The sequence below is a fragment of the Mesoplodon densirostris genome, chromosome 16, assembly GCF_025265405.1.
Source record: "Mesoplodon densirostris isolate mMesDen1 chromosome 16, mMesDen1 primary haplotype, whole genome shotgun sequence".
Classification (NCBI taxonomy): domain Eukaryota; kingdom Metazoa; phylum Chordata; class Mammalia; order Artiodactyla; family Ziphiidae; genus Mesoplodon; species Mesoplodon densirostris.
In genome coordinates this window covers 24,453,101-24,474,934 of record NC_082676.1, presented here as the reverse complement: position 1 = coordinate 24,474,934, position 21,834 = coordinate 24,453,101, and the positions used below count along the sequence as shown (strand labels likewise).

Below are 21,834 nucleotides of genomic sequence, written 5' to 3'. Positions count from 1 at the left end.
GGGCACAGGTCTCCTTAATTAAGCAAGCACTGATACAAAACAAATGTGAATAAAACCCAAAAGTATATACATAGGAAACTTAATGGTGATTATCTCTGGGTGGTGGGGGATTACTGGTGATTTTTATTTTCTTGTTTGCACTTTTTCTGAACTTCCCAAATTTTCTATAGCTTATGTAATAAAAACAGACCTTTTTTTTTTTTTTTTTTTTTTTTTGTGGTACGCAGGCCTCTCACTGTTGTGGCCTCTCCCGTTGCGGATCACAGGCTCCGGACGCGCAGGCTCAGCGGCCATGACTCACGGGCCATGGCTCACGGGAGGAGCATGGCATGTGGGATCTTCCCGGACCGGGGCACGAACCCGCGTCCCCTGCATCGGCAGGTGGACTCTCAACCACTGCGCCACCAGGGAAGCCCAAAAACAGACTATTTTAAAAAGTAGGCGGAAGAAGAGAAAAAAAAACAGACATCTTGTATCATCTGGAGACCCTGAATGCAGTCCCTCCAAGTCCCCTAATAGTTACCTTGAGGATGTTCTGGCACTCAATGAAGTCACTGTGGAGGTGGCTGGTTGCATACAGCTTAAGGAGCAGCTGAGGAATTCCACTCCATTTGGACTGTTTGTCCCTCTCCGTCAAAAAAGTTTCAGTGAACTGTGAGGCAAAAGAAAAAAAAAAAAAAGAGGAAAAGTTTCCTGGTGAGGAAAGAACTACGAGCATATGCAGCAAAAGAGAGCAGCTGGCTCCCAAACCCACCCAGGACAAATAATTCAAAGGTCTTTCTAAACGTTCAGAAGTTCCCCAACAGCCTGCAAGATAAAAGTCCAGCTCCTTGTTCGTGATACACACCCTTCCTATTCTATCGCCTACTTTCCTCTCTAGCTTCATCTCTTTCCCAGTGCCTGCTCTAGGCTCCAGATGCACATGTTCTCTCTCTGTGCCTCTCTGCACATGCTTTTCCCCGCCTACAGAGCTGTGTACCTGTATATATGATATGCCACTTGTGCAGGGAGAAAATAAACCTAAGGTTGGGGCTAGGGGGTAATTATTTACACACACACCCATATACAGTTGACCCTTAAACACAGGTTTGAACTGCGTGGGTCCTCTTATATGTGGGATTTTTTTCAAAAGTAAATACTACAGTACTACACAATCCACGACTAGTTGAATCTGCAGGTGCAGGGAAACTGCAGGTATGGAGGGCCAACTCAAAGCTATACAAGAATTTTCAACTGTGGAGGGTCGGTGCCCCGACCCCCTGTATTGTTCAAGAGTGAACTCTACTGCCACAGAACATCTTTGGATGTCTTTTCTATCTGGAAAGCTCCTTCTCCTCCCTGCCTTTTCTACCCAGAAAGCTCTTTCTACTAAATGCCAGCCAAAAAACCAGAAATTTTCCTTGATAGGCCTTCCCCTCTCTCCTTTCTAAGAGTCTGGGGCCTTATCTAACATTTATCATATTGTATCATAATTACTGGCTCATTTGTGCCCCCCTCCTGTAGACCACAAGCTCCTTCAAAGTAGGTACCAAGCTGTGTTTACTGTGCACACCTTCTTTCTCTCAAAGAATGTCAGGCACAGATCAGACACTCAGTAAATGTGTGAAGGCATGAGCAATAGCCTAGTCTAATGACAGGTTCATTAATCAATATGGCAGTGTCTACTTTGGGGACACAGCATTACCAGGTGCCAGAAGTCAATTATTTTCATGTACACTTGTCCCTCAATTAGATCAAAAGTTCACTGTAATTTATTACAGGACATGCAGGTCTTCAATAACATCTTAGCCTATCCGGACGCATATAAGTCCTATGACCTTGAACAAGTCCCATTATTCTTCCTGAGCTTGTTTTCTTAGATTGTAAAAATAAGATAATACAGGGGTAATGGGAGGTAATGAGACGTTTGTGAAAGTAATTTGTATTAGGGTGAACCATAGGAAATTACCACTTCTGTAGGTCTAAATGATTATCAGAAATTTTATATACTTCAAGCAAGCTCAAATCAAGGCATGCCCCAAAACTATGAAAAAACATCTTTCCCTTCCTTGAAAGGAGAGAAAGAGAAGACAATAATGGTTTCATGGGACTCAGCAAAAGCAGTGCTTACAGACGAATTTATAGTTATAAACATTTATATTAAAAAGGAGAGAGGGGCTTCCCTGGTGGCGCAGTGGCTGAGAGTCCGCCTGCCGATGCAGGGCACACGGGTTCGTGCCCCGGTCCGGGAGGATCCCACATGCTGCGGAGCGGCTGGGCCCGTGAGCCATGGCCGCTGAGCCTGCACGTCCGGAGTCTGTGCTCCGCAATGGGAGAGGCCACAACAGTGAGAGGCCCGTGTACCACAAAAAAAAAAAAAAAAAAAAGGAGAGAGGATCTCAGATGATCTTATCTTCCACCATAAGAAACTAGGAGAAAAAAGGAATAAACCAAACCCTAAGCAAGCACAAGGAAATTAAAAAGATCATTGCAAAAATAAGTGATATAGAGAAAAGAAAAATAACAGAGAAAAATCAACAAAATCAAATTTGGTTCTTTGAAAAACCAACAATATTGAAAATAGTTACAGTGACCAACTCACACTGACTCAACTATATTCAGGAATGAAAGAGGGGACAATACTACCAATTTTAAGGAAATAAAAAGGTTTACAAGGAAGTACTAGGAGCAAGTGTATGCCAACAAACTACATAACTTAGATGAAATATACAAATTCCCAGAAAGACACAAACAACAGAAACTGACTCAAGAAGAAACAGAAAATCTGACATACCTACAACAACTAAAGAGATCAAATTAGTAATTTAATAGGAAAGGAAGAAAGGGAGGGAGGGAGCAAGTAAGGAAGGAAAGAAACTACCCACAAAGAAAAGCCCAAGTCCAGATGCTTCCCTGGTAAATTCTACTGATCATTTAAAGAGAAATTAGCAAATACTTCACAGACTCTTCCATAAAACAGAAGAGGAGGGAACAGGTCCCAACTCATTCTATGAGGCTACTATTACCCTGATACCAAAACCAAACAAAGACATTAAAAGAAAACTTATAGAACAATATCTCTGATGAATATAAACACAAAAACGTCCAGCAAAATAGCTGGTCCTTGAACAACATGGGGGTTAGGGGTGACAACTGCCCATACAGTTGAATTTTACAATCAGCCCTGTATCAATGGTTCTACATCCACAGATTCAACCGCAAATCATGTAGTACTGCAGTAAGTATTTATTGAAAACAATCCATGTATAAGTGGACTCATGGAATTCAAACCTATTGTTCAAGGATCAGCTGTGCTAGCAAACCAAATCCAACAATATGTAAAAAGGATTATATACAACACGACAAAGCAAGATGCATGTCAGGAATGCAAGGTTGGGTCAAACATGAAAACTAATCAATGTAATCAACCTGATAAAGGGCATTAATCAAAATTCCACAGCTATCATCATAATTAACGGTGAAAGCCTGAAAGGCAAATATATTGTAAAGGCTGAGGATCAACCACTTAAATAAGCTATATGAAGATTAAAAGACAAAAAATTGTAAAGTCAACTGTAACTATAATAAACAATAAAGGGATAAACATAAAGATATAAACTATGACATCAAAAACAAAATGTGAGGGAGAGGAGTAAAAAAAACGTAGATCTTTTAGAATGCATTTGAACTTACATGACTATTAGTTTAAAACAAGTCAATACAGTTATAAGTCAACATATATGAACCTCATAGTAACCACAAATCAAAACCTAAAATAGATACACAAACACTAGAGAAAAAGGAACACAAGCATGCCACTAAAGAAAATCGTCAAACCACAAAGGAAGAAACTAAAAGAAGAAAAAGAGAACAGAGGAGAACTACAAAAACAACCAGAAAACAAGTAACAATAGGGACTTCCCTGGTGGTGCAGTGGTTAAGAATCTGCCTGCCATTGCAGGGGACACAGGTTCAATCCCTGATCCGGGAAGATCCCACATGCTGCGGAGCAACTAAGCCCATGCACCACAACTACTGAGCCTGCAATCTAGAGCACGCACACCACAACTACTGAAGCCCACATGCCTAGAGCCTGTGCTCTGAAACAAGAGAAGCCACTGCAATAAGAGGCCCACGCACTGCAACAAAGAGTAGCCTCTGCTCACCGCAACTTGAGAAAAGCCCACGTGCAGCAACAAAGACCCAACGTGGCCAAAAATAAATAAATTTTTAAAAAAAGGAAAGAAGGCCCTGATCATTAAAAAAAAAAAAAAGTAACAATAAGTACATACAAGGCAGTAAGTACATACCTATCAATAATCATTTTAAATGTCAATGGACTAAATGCTCCAATCAAAAGACATAGGGTGGCTGACTGGATAAAAAACCAAGACCCATCTATATCCTGTTTATAAAAGACTCATTTCAGAGCTAAAAACACACCTGAAAGTGAGGGGATGGAAAAAGACATTTCATGCAAATGGAAATAACAAGAAAGAATACTCATATCAGACAAAATAGACTTTAAAGCAAAGTATATAACAAAAAAAGAAGGGCATTATATAATAGTAAAGGAATCAACAGAAGAGAGAATGTAACACTCATTTACATATATTCATCTAATACAGAAGCACCTAAATACATAACGCAAACATTAACAGACATAAAAGGAGAAGTTGACAATAACACAATAATAGTAGGGGATTTAACACCCCACTTACATCAATGGACAGATCACTGAGACAGAAAATCAATAATGAAACAGTGGTCTTAAATAACACATTAGACCAGTTGTACTTAATAGGTATCTACAGGACAGTCCATCCAAAAAAAGAACATATATTCTTTTCAAGTGCACATGGAACATTCTCCAGGAAAGACCACATGCTAGGCCACAAAACTAGTCTTAACAAATTTAAGTGCATAGATAATTATGTCAAGCATTTTTTCTGACCACAACAGTATGAAACTAGAAACCAATTACAAGAAAAATGGGGAAAAAACACAAACAGGTGGAGACTAAATTAAACTACCAAAAAACCAATGGGTCTCTGAAGAAATCAAAGAGGAAATCAGAAAATACCCAAAGAATGAAAATGGAAACACAACATTCTAAAATCTGAGATGCAGCAAAAGCAGTTCTAAGAGGGGAGTTTATAGTGATACAGGCCTATATCAAGAAACAAGAAAAATATCAAATAAAGAACCTAACCTACTATCTAAAGGAATTAGAAAGAAGAACAAAGCCCAAAGTCACAGAAGGAAGGAAATAATAAAAATCAGAGAGGAAATATATAAGAGAAACCAAAAAAAAAAAAAAAAAAAGAAAAGATCAATGAAACCAATATCTAGTTTTGTTTTTTTTAAGACAAAACAGAACTGTTAAGCCTTTAGCCAGAAAGAGAGAGGACCCAAATAAACAAAATAAGAAATGAAAGAGGAGAAATAACAACTGATATCACAAAGATACAAAAAAATCACAAGCGAATATTATGATCAGTTATGCGCCAACAAGTTGGACAACCTAGAAGAAATGGACAAATTTCTAGAAACATACAACCTTCCAATACTAAATCAGGAAGAAACAGACAATATGAACAGCCTGATCACTAATAGTGAAACTGAATTTGAAATTTAAAAAACTTCCAGCAAACAGAAGTCCAGGACCAGACAGCTTCACAGGAGAATTCTACCAAACATATAAAGAAGAAATAATAACTATACTCAAACTATTCCAAAAAATTGAAGAGGATGGAACACTCCCAAATTCCTTCTACCAGGCCACCATTACCCTGATATCAAAACCAAAGACACTACAAAACAAAATTACAGGCCTATATTTCTGATGAATATAGATGCAAAAATCCTCAACAAAATACTAGCAAACCGAATTCAACAATATATAAAAGTGATCATACGTCATGATAAAGTGAGATTTATTCCAGAGATGCAAGGATGGTTCAATATCTGCAAATCAATCAGTGATACACCACATTAACAAAAGAAAAGGATAAAAAATCACATGATCGTCTCAATAGATACAGAAAAAGCATTTCACGAAATTCAACATACATTCATGATAAAAACTCCTGTCAAAGTTGGTAATACAGAGAACATATCTCAACATAATAAAGGTCATTTATGACAAACCCACAGCTAACATCATACTCAACAGTGAAAATCTGAAAGATTTTCTTCTAAAATCAGGAAAAAGACAAGGATGCCACTCTTGCTACTTCTATTTAATGTAGTATTGGAAGCCACACCCACAGCAATCAGACAAGAAAAAGAAATAAAAGGCATCCAGAGTGGAAGGAAAGAAGTAAAACTGTCACTATTTGCAGATGACATGACACCATATATAGGAAACCCTAAAATTTCCACCAAAAAACTATTAGAATAAATGAATTCAATAAAGTTGCAGAACACAAGATTAATATACAGAAATCTGTTGCTTTTATATATACTAATAATGAACTATCAGAAAGAGAAAACAAGAAAACAATCCCACTTAAAATCATACCAAAAAGAATACCTAGAAATAAACTTAACCAAGGAGGTAAAAGATCTATACTCGGAAAACTATCAAACACTTATGACGGAAATTAAGGATGATACATAGAAATGGAAAGATATCCTGTGTTCTTGGATTAGAATGATATTGTTAAAATGTCCATACACCCAAAGCAATCTACAGATTTAATGCAATCTCTATCAAAATACCCATGGCATTTTTCACAGAACTAGAACAAATTCCTAAAATTTATATGGAGCCACAAAAGACCTTGTATTACCACACCAATCCTGAGGGAAAAAGAACAAAGCTGGAGGTAACGCACTCCCTGATTTCAGACTATACTACAAAACTACAGTAACCAAAACTGCACAGTACTGGCACATACATGCAGACACAGATCAGTGGAACAGAATAGAGAGCCCAGAAATAAACCCCCACACTTATGGTCAATTAATTTACAGCAAAGGAGACAAGAATATACAATAAGAAAAGACAGTCTCTTCCATAAGTGGTGTTGGGAAAACTGTACAGCTACATGATAAACAATGAAATCTGTAACAAACACTGTAAACCAACTATACTTCAATAAAATAAATTTTAAAAATATTTGAACATTTTCTCACACCATATAAAAAATAAACTCAAAATGCATTAAAGATCTAAATGTAAGACTGGAAACCATAAAACCCCTAGAAGAGAACACAGACAGAACACACTTTGACATAAATCATAGCAGTATGTTTTTTGTACCAGTCTCCTAAGGCAAAAGAAACAAAAGCAAAAATAAATAAATGGGACCTGATCAAACTTAAAAGCCTTTGCACAGCAAAGGAAACCATCAACAACATGAAAAGGCAGAACCTACTGAATGGGAGAAAATATCTGCAAATATATGACTGATAAGGTATTAATATCTAAAATATATAAACTGTTCATACTACTCAAATCAAAAATACAAACAACCCGGGCTTCCCTGGTGGCGCAGTGGTTGAGAGTCCGTCTGCCGATGCAGGGGACGCGGGTTCGTGCCCCGGTCTGGGAGGATCCCACATGCCGCGGAGCGGCTGGGCCCGTGAGCCATGGCCGCTGGGCCTGCGCATCCGGAGCCTGTGCTCCGCAACGGGAGAGGCCACAACAGTGAGAGGCCCGCGTACCGCAAAAAGAAAAAAAAAAAAAATACAAACAACCCAATTAGCAGAAATTAGCTTAACGCTGTAAGTCAACTATACTTTAATAGAATAGAGGAAAAAAATATAAACAACCCAATTTAAAAATGGGTGGAAGACCTAAATAGACATTTTTTTCAAAGAAGACATAAACACGGCCAAGAGGCACATGAAAAGATGCTCAGCATTGCTAATCATCAGAGAAATGCAATACAAAACCACAGTAAGATATCAGTTCACACCTGTCAGAATGTCTATCATCATAAAGTCTACAAATAACAAATGTTGGGGAGGATGTGGAGAAAAGGGAACCCTAGTACACTGTTGGTGGGAATGTAAATTGTTTCATCCAGTACAGAAAACAGTACAGAGGTTCCTCAAAAAACTGAAAACACAATTACTGTATAATACAACAATTCCACTCTTGGCTATATATCTGAGGAAAACGAAAACACTAATTCAAAAAGAAACATGCACCCCAATGTTCATAGCAGCACTATTTACAATAGCCAAGATATGGAAGCAACCTAAGCATCCATCAACAGACGAATGGATAAAGAAGATGTGGTATATATATACAACAGAATACAAGGTTGCAGGATACAAAATCAATATACAATATACTCAGCAATAAAAAAGGATGAAAGGACCTAGAAGGTATTATGCTTAGTGAACTAAGTCAGACAGAGAAAGACAAATACTGCATATTATCACTCATATGTGGAATCTAAAAAATAAAATGAATTAATATAACAAAACAGAAACAGACTCAGATACTGTGAACTAGTGGTTACCAGTGGAAAGAGGGGAGGGGCAATAAGAGATACAAACTACTATGTATAAAATAAATAAGCAACAAGGATATTTTGTACAGAACAGGGAAATATAGACATTATTTTATAGTAACTTTAAACAGAGTATAATCCGTAAAAATACTGAATCACTATGTTGTACACCTGAAACAATATGATACTGTATATCAACTACACTTCAATTAAAAAAAGAAAAAGAAAAACTGGGGAAATCTGAATAAAGTATGGACAAAAGTTCAGGACCAGATGGCTTCAGAGGCGAATTCTATCAAACATTTAGAGAACAGTTAACACCTATCCTTCTCAAACTCTTCCAAAAAATTGCAGATGGAGGAATACTCCCAAACTCGTTCTATGAGGCCACCATCACCCTGATACCAAAACCAGACAAAGATATCACAAAAAAAGAAAATTACAGACCAATATCACTGATGAACATAGACCCAAGAATCCTCAACAAAATACTAGCAAACAGAAACCAACAACACATTAAAAAGATCATACACTGGACTTCCCTGGTGGCACAGTGGTTAAGAATCTGCCTGCCAATGCAGGGGACATGGGTTCGAGCCCTGGCCCAGGAACATCCCACGTGCCACGGAGCAACTAAGCCCATGCGCCACAACTACTGAGCCTGCACTCTAGAGCCTGCAAGCCACAACTACTGAGTCTGAGCGCCACAACTACTGAAGCCCGCACACCCAGAGCCCATGCTCTGTAACAAGAGAAGCCATCAGAATCAGAAGCCCGCACACTGCATGAAGAGTAGCCTCCACTTGCTGCAACTAGAGAAAGCCCACATGCATCAATGAAGACCCAACGCAACCAATAAATAAATAAATAAATAAATAAATATATCTATATCTCTCTCTATATATATATATAAAGATCATACACCATGATCAAGTGGGATTTATCCCAAGGATGCAAGGATTCTTCAACATATGCAAAACAATGTGATACACCATATTAAAAATTAAAGAAAAAAAGCATATGCTCACCTCAATAGATGCAGAAAAAGATTCTGACAAATTCAACACCCATTTATGATAAAAACTCTCCAGAAAGTGGTCATAGAGGGAACCTACCTCAACATAATAAAGGCAATATATGACAAACCCACAGCAAACATCATTCTGGTGATGGTGTGGGTGAAAAACTGAAAGCATTCCCTCTAAGATCAGGAACAAGACACGGATGTTCACTCTGGCAACTATTATTCAACATAGTTAGAAGTCCTAGCCACAGGAATCAGAAAGGAAAAAGAAATAAAAGGAATACAAATTGGAAAAGAAAAAGTAGAACTGTCACTGTCTGCAGATGACATGATACAATCCATAGAAAATCATAAAGATGTCACCAGAAAACTATTAGAACTAATCAATGAATTTGGTAAGGTTGCAGGATACAAAATTAATGCACAGAAATCTCTTGCATTCCTATACACTAACAACAAAAGATCAGAAAGAGAAATTAAGGAAACACTCCCAATAACCATTGCAACAAAAAGAATAAAATACCTAGAAATAAAACCTAAGGAGGCAAAAGACCTGTACTCAGAAAACTATAAAACACTGATGAAAGAAATCAAAGATGGCATAAAGAAATGGGGAGATATACCATGTTCCTGGATTGGAAGAATCAATATTGTGAAAATGACTATACTAACCAAAGGAATCTACAGATTCAATGCAATCCCTATCAAATTACCAATGGCATTTTTCACAGAATTAGGACAAAAAATCATACAATTTGTATGGAAACACAAAAGAGACCCCAAATAGCCAAAGCAATCTTGAGAAAGAAAAACGGAGCTGAAGGAATCAGGCTCCCCAACTTCAGACTATACTACAAAGCTACAGTAATCAAGACAGTATGGTACTGGCACAAAAACAAATATAGATCAATGGTACAGGATAGAAAGCCCAGAGATAAACCCACACATGTATGGTCACCTAATCTATGACAAAGGAGGCAAGAATATACAATGGAAATAAGACAGCCTCTTCAATAAATGTTGCTGGGAAAACTGGAAAACTACATGTAAAAGAATGAAATTAGAATACTCCCTAACACTGTATGCAAAAACAAACACAAAATGGATTAAAGAACTAAATGTAGGACCAGACACTATAAAACTCTTAGAGGAAAACAGGAAAAACACTCACTGACGTAAAACACAGCAAGATCTTTTATGACCCACCTCCTAGAGTAATGAAAATAAAAACAAAGATAAGCAAATGGGACATAATTAAACTTAAAAGCTTTTGCACAGCAAAGGAAACCATAAACAAGATGAAAAGACAACTCACAGAATGGGAGAAAATATTTGCAAATGAAGCAACAGACAAAGGATTAACCCCAAAATATACAAACAGCTCATGCAGCTCAATATCAAGAAAAAACCAAACAACCCAATCAAAAAATGGGCAGAAGACCTAAATACACATTACAGCAAAAAAGGCATACAGATGGCCAAGAAGCACATTAAAAGATGCTCAACATCACTATTAGAGAAATGCAAATCAAGACTACAATGAGGTATCACCTCACACCGGTCAGAATGCCGATCATCAAAAAATCTACAAACAGGGCTTCCCTGGTGGCGCAGTGGTTGAGAGTCCACCTGCCAATGCAGGGGACACAGGTTCGTGCCCCGGTCCGGGAAGATCCCACATGCCGCAGAGCGGCTGGGTCCGTGAGCCATGGCCGCTGAGCCTGCGCGTCCAGAGCCTGTGCTCCGCAATGGGAGAGGCCACGGCAGTGAGAGGCCCGCGTACTGCAAAAAAAAAAAAAAAAATCTACAAACAATAAATGCTGGAGAGAGTGTGGAGAAAGGGAACCCTCTTGCACCGTTGGTGGGAATGTAAATTGATATAGCCACTGTGAAGAACAGTATGGAATTTCCTTAAAAAACTAAAAATAGAACTACCATATGACCCAGCAATCCCACTACTGGGCATATACCCTGAGAAAACCATAATTCAAAAAGACACATGTACTCCAATGTTTACTGCAGCACTATTTACAATAACCAGGACGTGAAACAACCTAAATGTCCATCAAAAGATGAATGGGTAAAGAAGATGTGGTACATATATATAACAGAATATTACTCAGCCATAAAAAGAAATGAAATTGGGTCATTTGTAGAGATGTGGATGGATCTAGAGTCTGTCATACAGAGTGAAGTAAATCAGAAAGAGTAAAACACATATATATGGAATCTAGGAAAATGGTACAGATGAACCTGTTTGCAGGGCAGGAATAGAAAGGCCGACCTAGAGAACGGACCTGTGGACATGGGGCGGAAGGGGAGGCAGGATGAATTGGGAGATTAGGTTTGACATAAATACACTATCATGTGTAAAACAGATAGCTAGTTGGAACCTGCTGTATAGCACAGGGAGCTCAGCTCGGTGCTCTCTGATGACCGAGATGGATGGGTTCGGGGGTGGGGGTGGGAGGTCCAAGAGGGAGGGGATATATGTACACATATAGCTGATTCACTTCACTGTACAGCAGAAACTAACACAACACTGCAAAGCAATTATACTCCAATAAAAAAATTTTTTTAATAAAATAAAACGAATGAATATAACAAAACAGAAACAGACTCACAGATACTGAGAACAAACTAGTGGTTACTAGTGGAAAGAGGGGAGGGACAATAAGAGATACAAACTACTATGTATAAAATAAATAAGCAACAAGGATATTTTGTACAGCACAGGGAAATATAGCCATTATTTTATAGTAACTTTAAACAGAGTATAATCCGTAAAAATACTGAATCACTATGTTGTACACCTGAAGCAACATGATATTGTAAATCAACTATACTTCAAGTAAAAAAAGAAAGAAAAATTGGGGAAATCTGAATAAAGGATGGACTTCACTTTTTAAGAAAGTGAAAGCCTGGGCTTCCCTGGTGGCACAGTGGTTGAGGATCCGCCTGCCGATGCAGGGGACACAGGTTTGTGCCCCGGTCCGGGAAGATCCCACTTGCCACGGAGCGGCTGGGCCTGTAAGCCATGGCCACTGAGCCTGCGCATCCGGAGCCTGTGCTCCGCAACAGGAGAGGCCACGACAGTGAGAGGCCTGCGTACCACAAAAAAAAAAAAAAAAAAAAAAAAAAAAAAAAAAAGGAAGATCCTAAGAGAACACTTAGTGAATCATTTTGCAGAGGGGATTAGTTAATGTCAGGTGATAGACATGACTTTATTATAGTTGTTATATATTTAATGTATATCTACACAAAGTGTACCCACAATGAATAAAAAGAAAGACTCTCATCAATGCATATCATAGTTAAATTTCAGAATACCAGAAAGAGAGATGATCCGAAAAATGCTTAGGGAGTGAGGAGTGGGAAAATAGGTCATGCACAAAGGACAGGGAATCAGAACAGAACCTCTCAACAGCTACACCAAATACTTAAAGACAATGGAATAATATAATGCCATTAAAAATTTAAGGGAAAATAACTTCCAACTTAGAATTCTATACCCAGCTAAACTAAATACTCAAGTATAAGAATAAAAGACATTTTCAGACACGCAAGCTTTAAAAAAAAGTTACCTCCCATGTAGGCTTTCTTAGGAGGCTACTAGAGAATGTACTCCCCCAAGAAAAAGGAAAACAGGATTCAGAAAACAGAGATCCAAAACATGAGAAAAATAAATAAAATGCCCTGAATTTGGTGAAGGTAAATCCCAAGAATTCACCTATACAGCTGTTCTAGCAAATAACTAGTCCAAATTGGAGGACAGAGGGTTCCAAGAAAGATTTCTTTAAAAAAAAAAAAAAAAAAAAGTAGGAGGTTTAGAATTTGGGAGTCAATTGTAAGTAAACAAAAAGAAAAGCAAATTTTATAAGGATGATTATACTAGTGAAAGAAGCCAGACTCAAAATGCTACATATGGAATGATTCCATTTCTATGATAGTAAAATGGCATTAACAGAATAGAAAACAGATGAGAAGCTGCCAAAGGAGGGCGGTGGGGAAGTGGTTGACTACTACAAGGGAATTTCTAAATCCTAACTGTAGTGGTGGCCACACAACGGTGTGTGCTTGTCAAGACTTGTAGAACTATACACTGAAAGGGTGAATTCTACTATATTTGTATCTCAATTTAAAGAGTAGGAGGAGAAAGGGCAGCTTTTAACTCTAAGAAAAACAAATCATACAGAACAAATACAATTGTTGTATACTATATGCCTCTGCTATAAACAATTATATCTCATCACTATCATCATAATGTAAATACTTAACACCAATAGCCAAAACTGATATAACTACATAAGGAGAATGATGGAGACCAAATGTGTAGCACAGGGTGCTGTGAATTAAATCCTAATCTCTACAAGAGGAAGAAAACAGATAATCTCTAAAACTGTAAAGTCAAGAAATAGCCTTATAAGCATGTTATTTAGAATGCTGGCTTTCCTGTTTCCTGGACCTTCCTCTACAAAAGAAAACAGCTACAGTGTGGGCAGTGGTTGCCTGGGGAGGGTGCAACTTGGGGGTGAAAAGTGGGGGCACTGTTGTTATTTGTTACATGGTTCATGATACCCAGAGATCCTCCAAATCGTATTCAAAATTTTCAACTTCACATGGAATTTCTTTTACCACTACTAGTTTGTCTCACAAGGCATTTACTCTCATTTAAAAATAAACATCTGGGGCTTCCCTGGTGGCTCAGTGGTTAAGAATCTGCCTGCCAATGCAGGAGACATGGATTCGAGCCCTGGTCCAGGAAGATTCCCACATGCCGTGGAGCAACTAAGCCTGTGAGCCACAACTACTGAAGCCTGCACTCTAGAGCCTGCGAGCCACAACTACTGAGCCCATGTGCCACAACAACTGAAGCCCGTGTGCCTAGAGCCCGTGCTCCACAACAAGAGAAGCCACCGCAGTGAGAAACCTGCGCACCTCAACGAAAGAGTAGCCCCCGCTCGCCGCAACTAAAGAAAGCCCATGCACAGCAACAAAGACCCAACACAGCCCAAAACAAAAATTAATTAATTAATTAATTAAAAAAATTTTTAAAAAGTATCCGCCTTCCAATGCAGGGGACATGGGTTCCAGCCCTGGTGCAGGAAGATCCCACATGCTGCAGAGCAACTAAGCCCATGCACCACAACTACTGAACCTGCGCTCTAGAGCCCACGTGCCTACAGCCTGCACTCCGCAACAAGAAGCCACCGCAATGAGAAGCCCGCACACAGCAACGTAGAGTAGCCCCCCCACTCGCCACAACTAGAGAAAGACCGCACGCAGCAACGAAGACCCAATGCAGCCAAAACTAAATAAATTTATAAATAAATAAATAAGATAAAAATAATCATCTGGATTTTGTTTTCCTTGTGAACAGCTGAGTAGTGTGATGAAAAGAGCCACCATCCAGGCATCTTCAAAGTTGAATTTTTGGCAGATGTTGTATGGGTTTCTTCTCTCAGAATACCTGTGGTTTGACAGTTTACAGGAGTGATAATCTCTTACATCATGCTGCCTAAGCTGTCAACCTGTTTAGTGAATGTGACACTTCCAGACATTTACAGTTTTCATTGACTTATTTTCGTCTTTACTGCTTTTCTTTTTAAATAATTAAAGGCTGAATTCCATAAACATAAAATGTATATCTTACTTGTTTAGTCCTAAGATATCTAATGCCTCAAAATGCATTAAGTGCAAGTAAATACCCTTCTTAAAGAATAATTAATGAAGATTAAATACCTTTAATTAATGAAGATTAAATACACTGTTATATTATTCTGATAACAAACATTAACCAATGAATGCTTGTGTCTACTTTAATGGGATTTGTTTCAATATAAGAATGAATTTTGGGCCTCCCTGGTGGCGCAAGTGGTTGAGAGTCCGCCTGCCGATGCAGGGGATGCGGGTTCGTGCCCCGGTCTGGGAGGATCCCATATGCCGCGGAGCGGCTGGGCCCGTGAGCCATGGCCGCTGAGCCTGCGCGTCCGGAGCCTGTGCTCCGCGATGGGGGAGGCCACAACAGTGAGAGGCCCGCATACCGCAAAAAAAAAAAAAAAAAGAATGAATTTTATGGTTTGCGAATACAAAAACTTTGTTTAAACATTATTCATATTTTTAATTAATGAGAATTTATCCTATCTACAGGGTTTTCGATATCAAATTATCCTTGACAGGCAAAGGAAGACTGTATTTGACTTGAACCGCTAGGTTTCAAATGCTAATGCTCAGAACAAGGTTAAAACAATTGTGCCAACTGAAATTAAAAAAAAAAAAAAGAGGAGTCAATCTAAAAAAATATATATGAGGTAACACTCAGGTAGAATTTAGATATGCCAAAAATCACGAAGGAAGCAATGACCAGAAATTTGGGAAACAAAACAGGATGCCATAACCCAGCCTGTCACCAGATTGCCAAACTGAAGTAATATCTCTAGGTGTGGTGGGTCATGACCTGTGTGAGTTGCTTTGCCTAGTCTATCCCTTTCCCTCAATTCCTACTGATCGTGCAGAGTCTTGTGCACCCCTGGAAAGGAATCTGGATTTGATTCCAACTGCAATGGGATGCCATTGGAGGGTTTTAAGCAAGGGATTATAAGATCTGATTTGCTTTAGGGATCAAATGTGCTGATAAATGTGAACAGGATCTGTAAATGCTAAAGCATCATACCAGCATATTTTATTACCTTGATAGAGGTCAAACTGAAAGGGAGAGATGAAAATAAGGAACATTAAAATCCAAGTAGGACAGGCCCATTCTAAATCATGTGGCCTGGGGTCTTCTCCCAGGCTTCTCTCAAGTTCCGTTTGGGACTTGAGGAAGATCAGGTTTGGTGGAAGAGGAATCAGGAATTGTATTTGCCATATTAAGTTTGAGGTGACCATTAGACGCCTAGGTGGAGATCCTGAGAAAGTATCTGGATATATCCAACTGGAGCTAAAGAGAGAAACCAGGATGGAAATACAGATTTAGGATCTATCAGAATATAGTTTTGCTAAAAACGATAGTTGCTAATCTTTATAACGTGCTTACTATATTTTAGATACCATTTTAAGGGCTTTATCTGTATAAACGCTCTTGGTCCTTACCACAGCTTTAGCAGGTTAGGTCCCATGATTATCTCTACTTTAAAAATGAAGAAACTGAGGCATAAAGAGATTAAGCTACTTGTCCAAAGACACATAGCAAGTATGTACCAGAGCTGGAACCCAAACCTAGGTAATCTGACTCCAGAACTCCTTAAAGCCATGGGACTGTTTGGGATATACAAAGAGACAGGACTGAGGAGGAGGAGGACAGAGCCCTCACGTACAGTATTTCAAGTCAAACAATTTCCTGAGTCCTGAAGATCAAGTGACTGGCGCTGTTTCTGGCTCTGCAGACACAAAGAAAAATTAAGACAGTCTCTCAAGAAGCCCACTCTGATGGCTGAGCTGATGGCAACTACTTACTCAACATTTACTATGTGCCACACACTGGCCAAGCTTTTTAGACATGTGATTTCACTCCTCCTAACAGCCCTATGAGGTAGATGTTACTACAGCCGTTTTAGAAATAATGAAACTGAGGTTCAGAGAGGTTAAATAATATAACCTAGTTATAAGTGACAGAACTAGGATTCAATCCAGGTCCATCTTACTTCAAAATCTGGTCTTTTCCAAGGAAATCCTGTTACATGCTACAACATGGATGAACCTTGAGGATATTATGCTAAGTGAAATAAGCCAGGCACAAAAAGACAATGTATGATTCCACTTATATGAGGTATCTAAAGTAATCAAATTCATGGAAACAGAAAGTAGTAGAATGGTGGTTACCAGGGGCTGGGGGAGGGGGAAAAAGTAGTTGTTTAATGGGTTGAGTTTCAGATTCGCGAGATGAAAAAATTCTGGAGATCTGTTTCACAACAATGTGAATACTTGACACTACCGACTGCACACTTCAAAATGATTAAGAAGGTAAATTTTATGTGTTTAAAACACAAAGAAAAAAATTTTAATCTGGTCTTTCCAAGTATACCACATGCCATAATGGATATGCTTACAGTGCTATGGAAATACTTGTGAGGATATAATTTATTCTGCAATGTGGGGGTGTAGCAAGGAAGAGATCAAAGAAAGTGACTAAGAAAGGACACATCTGAAAGATGAAGTTCCCCACTTTATCTTCACTATAGTTTTGGGAAGGTATATCCATCTCAACTTCTGAAATAGCTCCCATTCCTATCTGTATACAACTACTGATTACCACAATAACCAGCCTAGACCAGGCTCAAGAACATTCCAGCACCTTCTATCTGGTGAGCTTCTTCAGTCTCCTCCCATTCCAAGTCATCCAGCACTGGAAACAAATTAAGTGTACTAAATTTCCCCATTCATTAAGTTAAAGAACTTCCGTGGCTCACTACTGCCCTCAGAACATAGAGGATTATCAAGACGAGTGCTTAGGAGCAAATTACCTAATTTTTCTGAGCCTCAGTTTCTTCATCTGTGTTGAGATGAGTCCTGACACTTGATTCAAAAGATTGAGAATTAAATAAAGACACTGTATACCTTGCACAATGCTTAATCCAAAATATGTGCTCAGTAAAGGTGAGTTAGTTCCCTTTCTGCCCATTCCTACATACCCAGCTCAGTAAGGGTCTTTGGGTTAAAGGATAGAGCAAGTATTTCCAGAATACTTAAGGCAGACAGAGAAGAATGCAAAGGGAAAAAAGTTGCTCATCTATGGTTAACTGATGTTCAGGAAAATACTGTTCACCCAGAACTGCTTCTTTATCTGTAACCCTCTACAAACACAGACCACCTGGTCTTTATCTTATATTCTGTCCTTTTAACCATATGAGTAATATTGAAGTGGTTCAAAATTAAGTTCATATATAAAGTTATACTGTGAAAAGTCTCACTCTCATTCTCTCCCTCATCTACCCAATTCCCACTCCACTCCCACCAATCACTTTATTACTATTCCTGTATTTATTTAAAAAGTTTCTTTATGGGGCTTCCCTGGTGGCGCAGTGGTTGAGAGTCCGCCTGCCGATGCAGGGGACGCGGGTTCGTGCCCCGGTCCGGGAGGATCCCACATGCCGCGGAGCGGCTGGGCCCGTGAGCCATCTGAGCCTGCGCGTCCGGAGCCTGTGCTCCGCAACGGGAGAGGCCACAACAGTGAGAGGCCCGCGTACTGCAAAAAAAAAAAAAAAAAAAGTTTCTTTATGCAAAAGCTATCCTTAAATTAAGCCAATGCTTTACAGGTGTGTTTGCAACGTAAGTTCTGGGAACATGGGGGCGGGGGGAGTAGAGGAGCAAGCAGCCTAGGTTTATTCATCCTGCTTCACCCTACAGCAGGGTCCTTCATTCATTCATTCAAAAAAATACTAATCATATATTGGGCACTATTATAGGCCAGATACCAAGTATAGCATTAATATTAACTGATTACTCTTCAGCTTTTTGCTGTGCACCAGAAATGCATTTAACGCTTTACACAATTGTCTTTGATGCTCACAACACCTTAACGGGTAGGTTACTAATTATCATCTCCAGTTTACAAATCAGGAAACTGAGGCACAGAAACATAACTTGCCCAAGCAAGAGAGAGCAGGGTTCTGAATCCAGGCCTGACTCCAGAGCCCTAGCTCTTTACCATGACGCTCTACTCTGGCAAACCAGATACAGTCCCTGCACCCGCTGGAGCTCAGCATAACGTGGGATACACGCGAGAAAAAGGATAGACAACAAAGAAATATGTAATTACAGACTAAGAAAGTAATGTGAACGGAACGAATTCAGGGTTGTAACTGAATAACAATGGGGACCCACTTTAGAAGAGGAAGGGTTGTGTCGAGGAAAGGCCTCTCTGAGAGAATGACATTTATGATGGCTTGGCAACCGTTTGGGGTTTGCAGTGATGACCCACCGCCCAAGTCACGGGGAAGAAACTCGCGGCCCGTAGAGGCTACAGCAAACTCGCCCAGGGTCCCCCAGACGTGCAGACGTGGCGCAAGGAAGGGAGGATCCAGGAGCTGGGCCTAGGACTCGTACACGCCATCAATGCCCGATGCAGCCCAGCCCTGCTCGGCCCCTAACCCGGAGCCTCTAGCCTGCCGCTGCCCACTGCCCCGCCGCGGCTGACAGCGTCGCGACAGCCCACAGGGAGGCCCCGTGGCCAACCAAGAGGGGTCGGACCCGTACAGCGGCGGCCTGGAAAGGCCTCTTGCCCGGCCCCCCGCCAGCTCCCGCCCGGTCCACCCCGCCCCGCCCCTCCGGGCCGGCTTCGTACCTGCACGGCCCGGACCAGGCCCCGGCCGGTCAGCTGGCCCTGCCGCAGCTGCAGCAGAATGTTACCAGGCCGCGGCCGGCCGCCCCATCCGCCCCAAGCCGCCACAGTTGCCGCCGCCCGTCGCCCTCGGCCGACCCCAGACCCAACAGCCGCCGGCGCCGCCGCCATGTCTCCTCGTCCGACAAACAGGAAGCAAGCGGCCCCGGGGCCGCGGAGATTCCTACGGGGCGGCGGAGGGGGTCGCCGCAGCGCCCCCAGTGGGCCAACGGCGGAGGTGCAAGCCGCGTGGCAGGGGCCGTGCGCGCCGCGGGGGCTGCTGGGAAATGTAGTCTTGCTCTCAGGAGGGCAGGTGCGAGAGAGCGATGTGGCGTTTCTTGCGCCACTTGTCCTTCTGGCCCCTCCGTCCAGCATTTCAGTGAGGTCCCTCGAGGTCGAAGACAGGTCCCTGCGTGTGCACTCTCCCATTTTTTGCCTATTTGGGGAGGTTACAGCCGACCGGCTAGGAAAAGATCTTGGATTCCAGACCAGGAATCAGGCCGTCTGGTCTGATTTCCCGCCTGCTTCTTTCTGCCTCTGACTCGCCACGGACCTCTCTGGGCCTCAATGTCCTCATTAGTTCATTCAGTCAGTAGTTCCTGGGAGCTATTCAGCCAGGAAATAGTTCCTTGGGGCCAGCTCTGCGCCCAGCACCGAACGGTCCCTGAGAAAACAGTGGTGAGCAGAGCAGAGTAACTAGGTCCCTGTTTTGAAATGCGGGTTACAGGGAAGACAGCACATCCATACACAGGTGCACAGTAACAAACTGGGTAACTTGTGTAACTGGGTAGGTTGTTGTGATGTTAAATGAAGTAATGGAAGGGAAAAGGATTGGTAAATTGTGACATCATATTCTCTGTCAGAGGACTCTTGTCCTGATTTCTCCCCACCAGACAGTATGTTCTGTTCTACTCTGAGCCCAGGTAATCATTTTTTTGGCAAATTTCTGTGCCAGGATCGTGGCACCTCCTCTCCTTTTTTCTTCCTGGGAGGGGGTCTTGTAACATAAATGAAAGAGGAATGCTGGGTGTGATGCAATAAGGAATGGTTCAGATTGTGACCCATAACTTACTGCCCAAACCAGAACTTTTAAGAATGAAAGGATGCTATTAATCACAACGGGACAGCAGGCGTGTAAAGGGACTGTTCCTGGCAAACTGTGATTGTGGTCACCATCCCCATGCCCATCTACAAGGAGTGGTCTCTACTCGCCTCCTGCAGATTGTTGCTGAATGGCCTAGTTTTTCCAGAAAGGCCAAAAGCCTGGGTTTTTATGTGAAATCACTCAATTTTAAAAACTCCATGGGCCAAATAAAACCCTATTTATGACCCCTGGAACAGGGAGACCAGGATCAGGTCCAGGTATACATGGAAGTTTAGCATGTGGTAAGGGAGACATTTCAAATCAATGGGCAAAGAAAAAAAAAGTTAGGTCTTAAACTTTACACCAAGCTAAAATGAATCTCAGACATACTAAAAGCTATGTATAACAAAATCAAAGTATAGTTCTAAAGCTGGGTTGTGGTAATAGTTATACAACCTTAAGTTGACTAAAAATCATTAGATGGTATATTCAAAATGGGTGAGTTTTATGATATGTAAATTATACCTCATACATTTATGATATGTAAATTATCTGATATGTTAAAAACCAAAGTATTAAAAATAGTACAAGGAGGGACTTCCCTGGTGGCACAGTGGTTAAGAATCTGCCTGCCAATGCAGGGGACACGGGTTCGAGCCCTGGTCCGGGAAGATCCCACATGCCGCAGAGCAACTGAGCCTGTACGCCACAACTACTGAGCCTGCACTCTGGAGCCCATGAACCACAACTGCTGAGCCTACGTGCCACAAGTGCTGAGGCCCACAAACCTAGAGCCCATGCTCCACAACAGGAGAAGCTACTGCAGTGAAAAGCCCATGCACTGCATAGAAGAGTAGCCCCTGCTCGCCGCAAGTAGAGAAAGCCCGCACGCACAGCAACAAATAACCAACGCAGCCAAAAATAAATAAATAAATTTACAAAAAAAAAAAATAGAAGTTAA

At 40.7% G+C, this 21,834-nt stretch overlaps 1 protein-coding gene across 2 annotated transcripts in view; it reads right to left on the bottom strand.

Moving 5' to 3' along the window:
• Positions 1–19,986, bottom strand: part of TRPC4AP (transient receptor potential cation channel subfamily C member 4 associated protein) — a 73,609-nt gene extending 53,623 nt beyond the window's left edge. For both annotated transcript variants that reach the window (XM_060119973.1, XM_060119974.1), the window contains exons 1-2: positions 19,754–19,986; positions 524–652 (exon numbers count right to left, since the gene is read on the bottom strand). In XM_060119973.1, the coding sequence (XP_059975956.1) occupies positions 524–652; positions 19,754–19,921 (297 nt within the window). In that variant the 5' untranslated portion in view covers positions 19,922–19,986. The remainder of the gene's footprint in view (positions 1–523; positions 653–19,753) is intronic.
• Between the last annotated feature and the right edge of the window lie 1,848 nt (positions 19,987–21,834).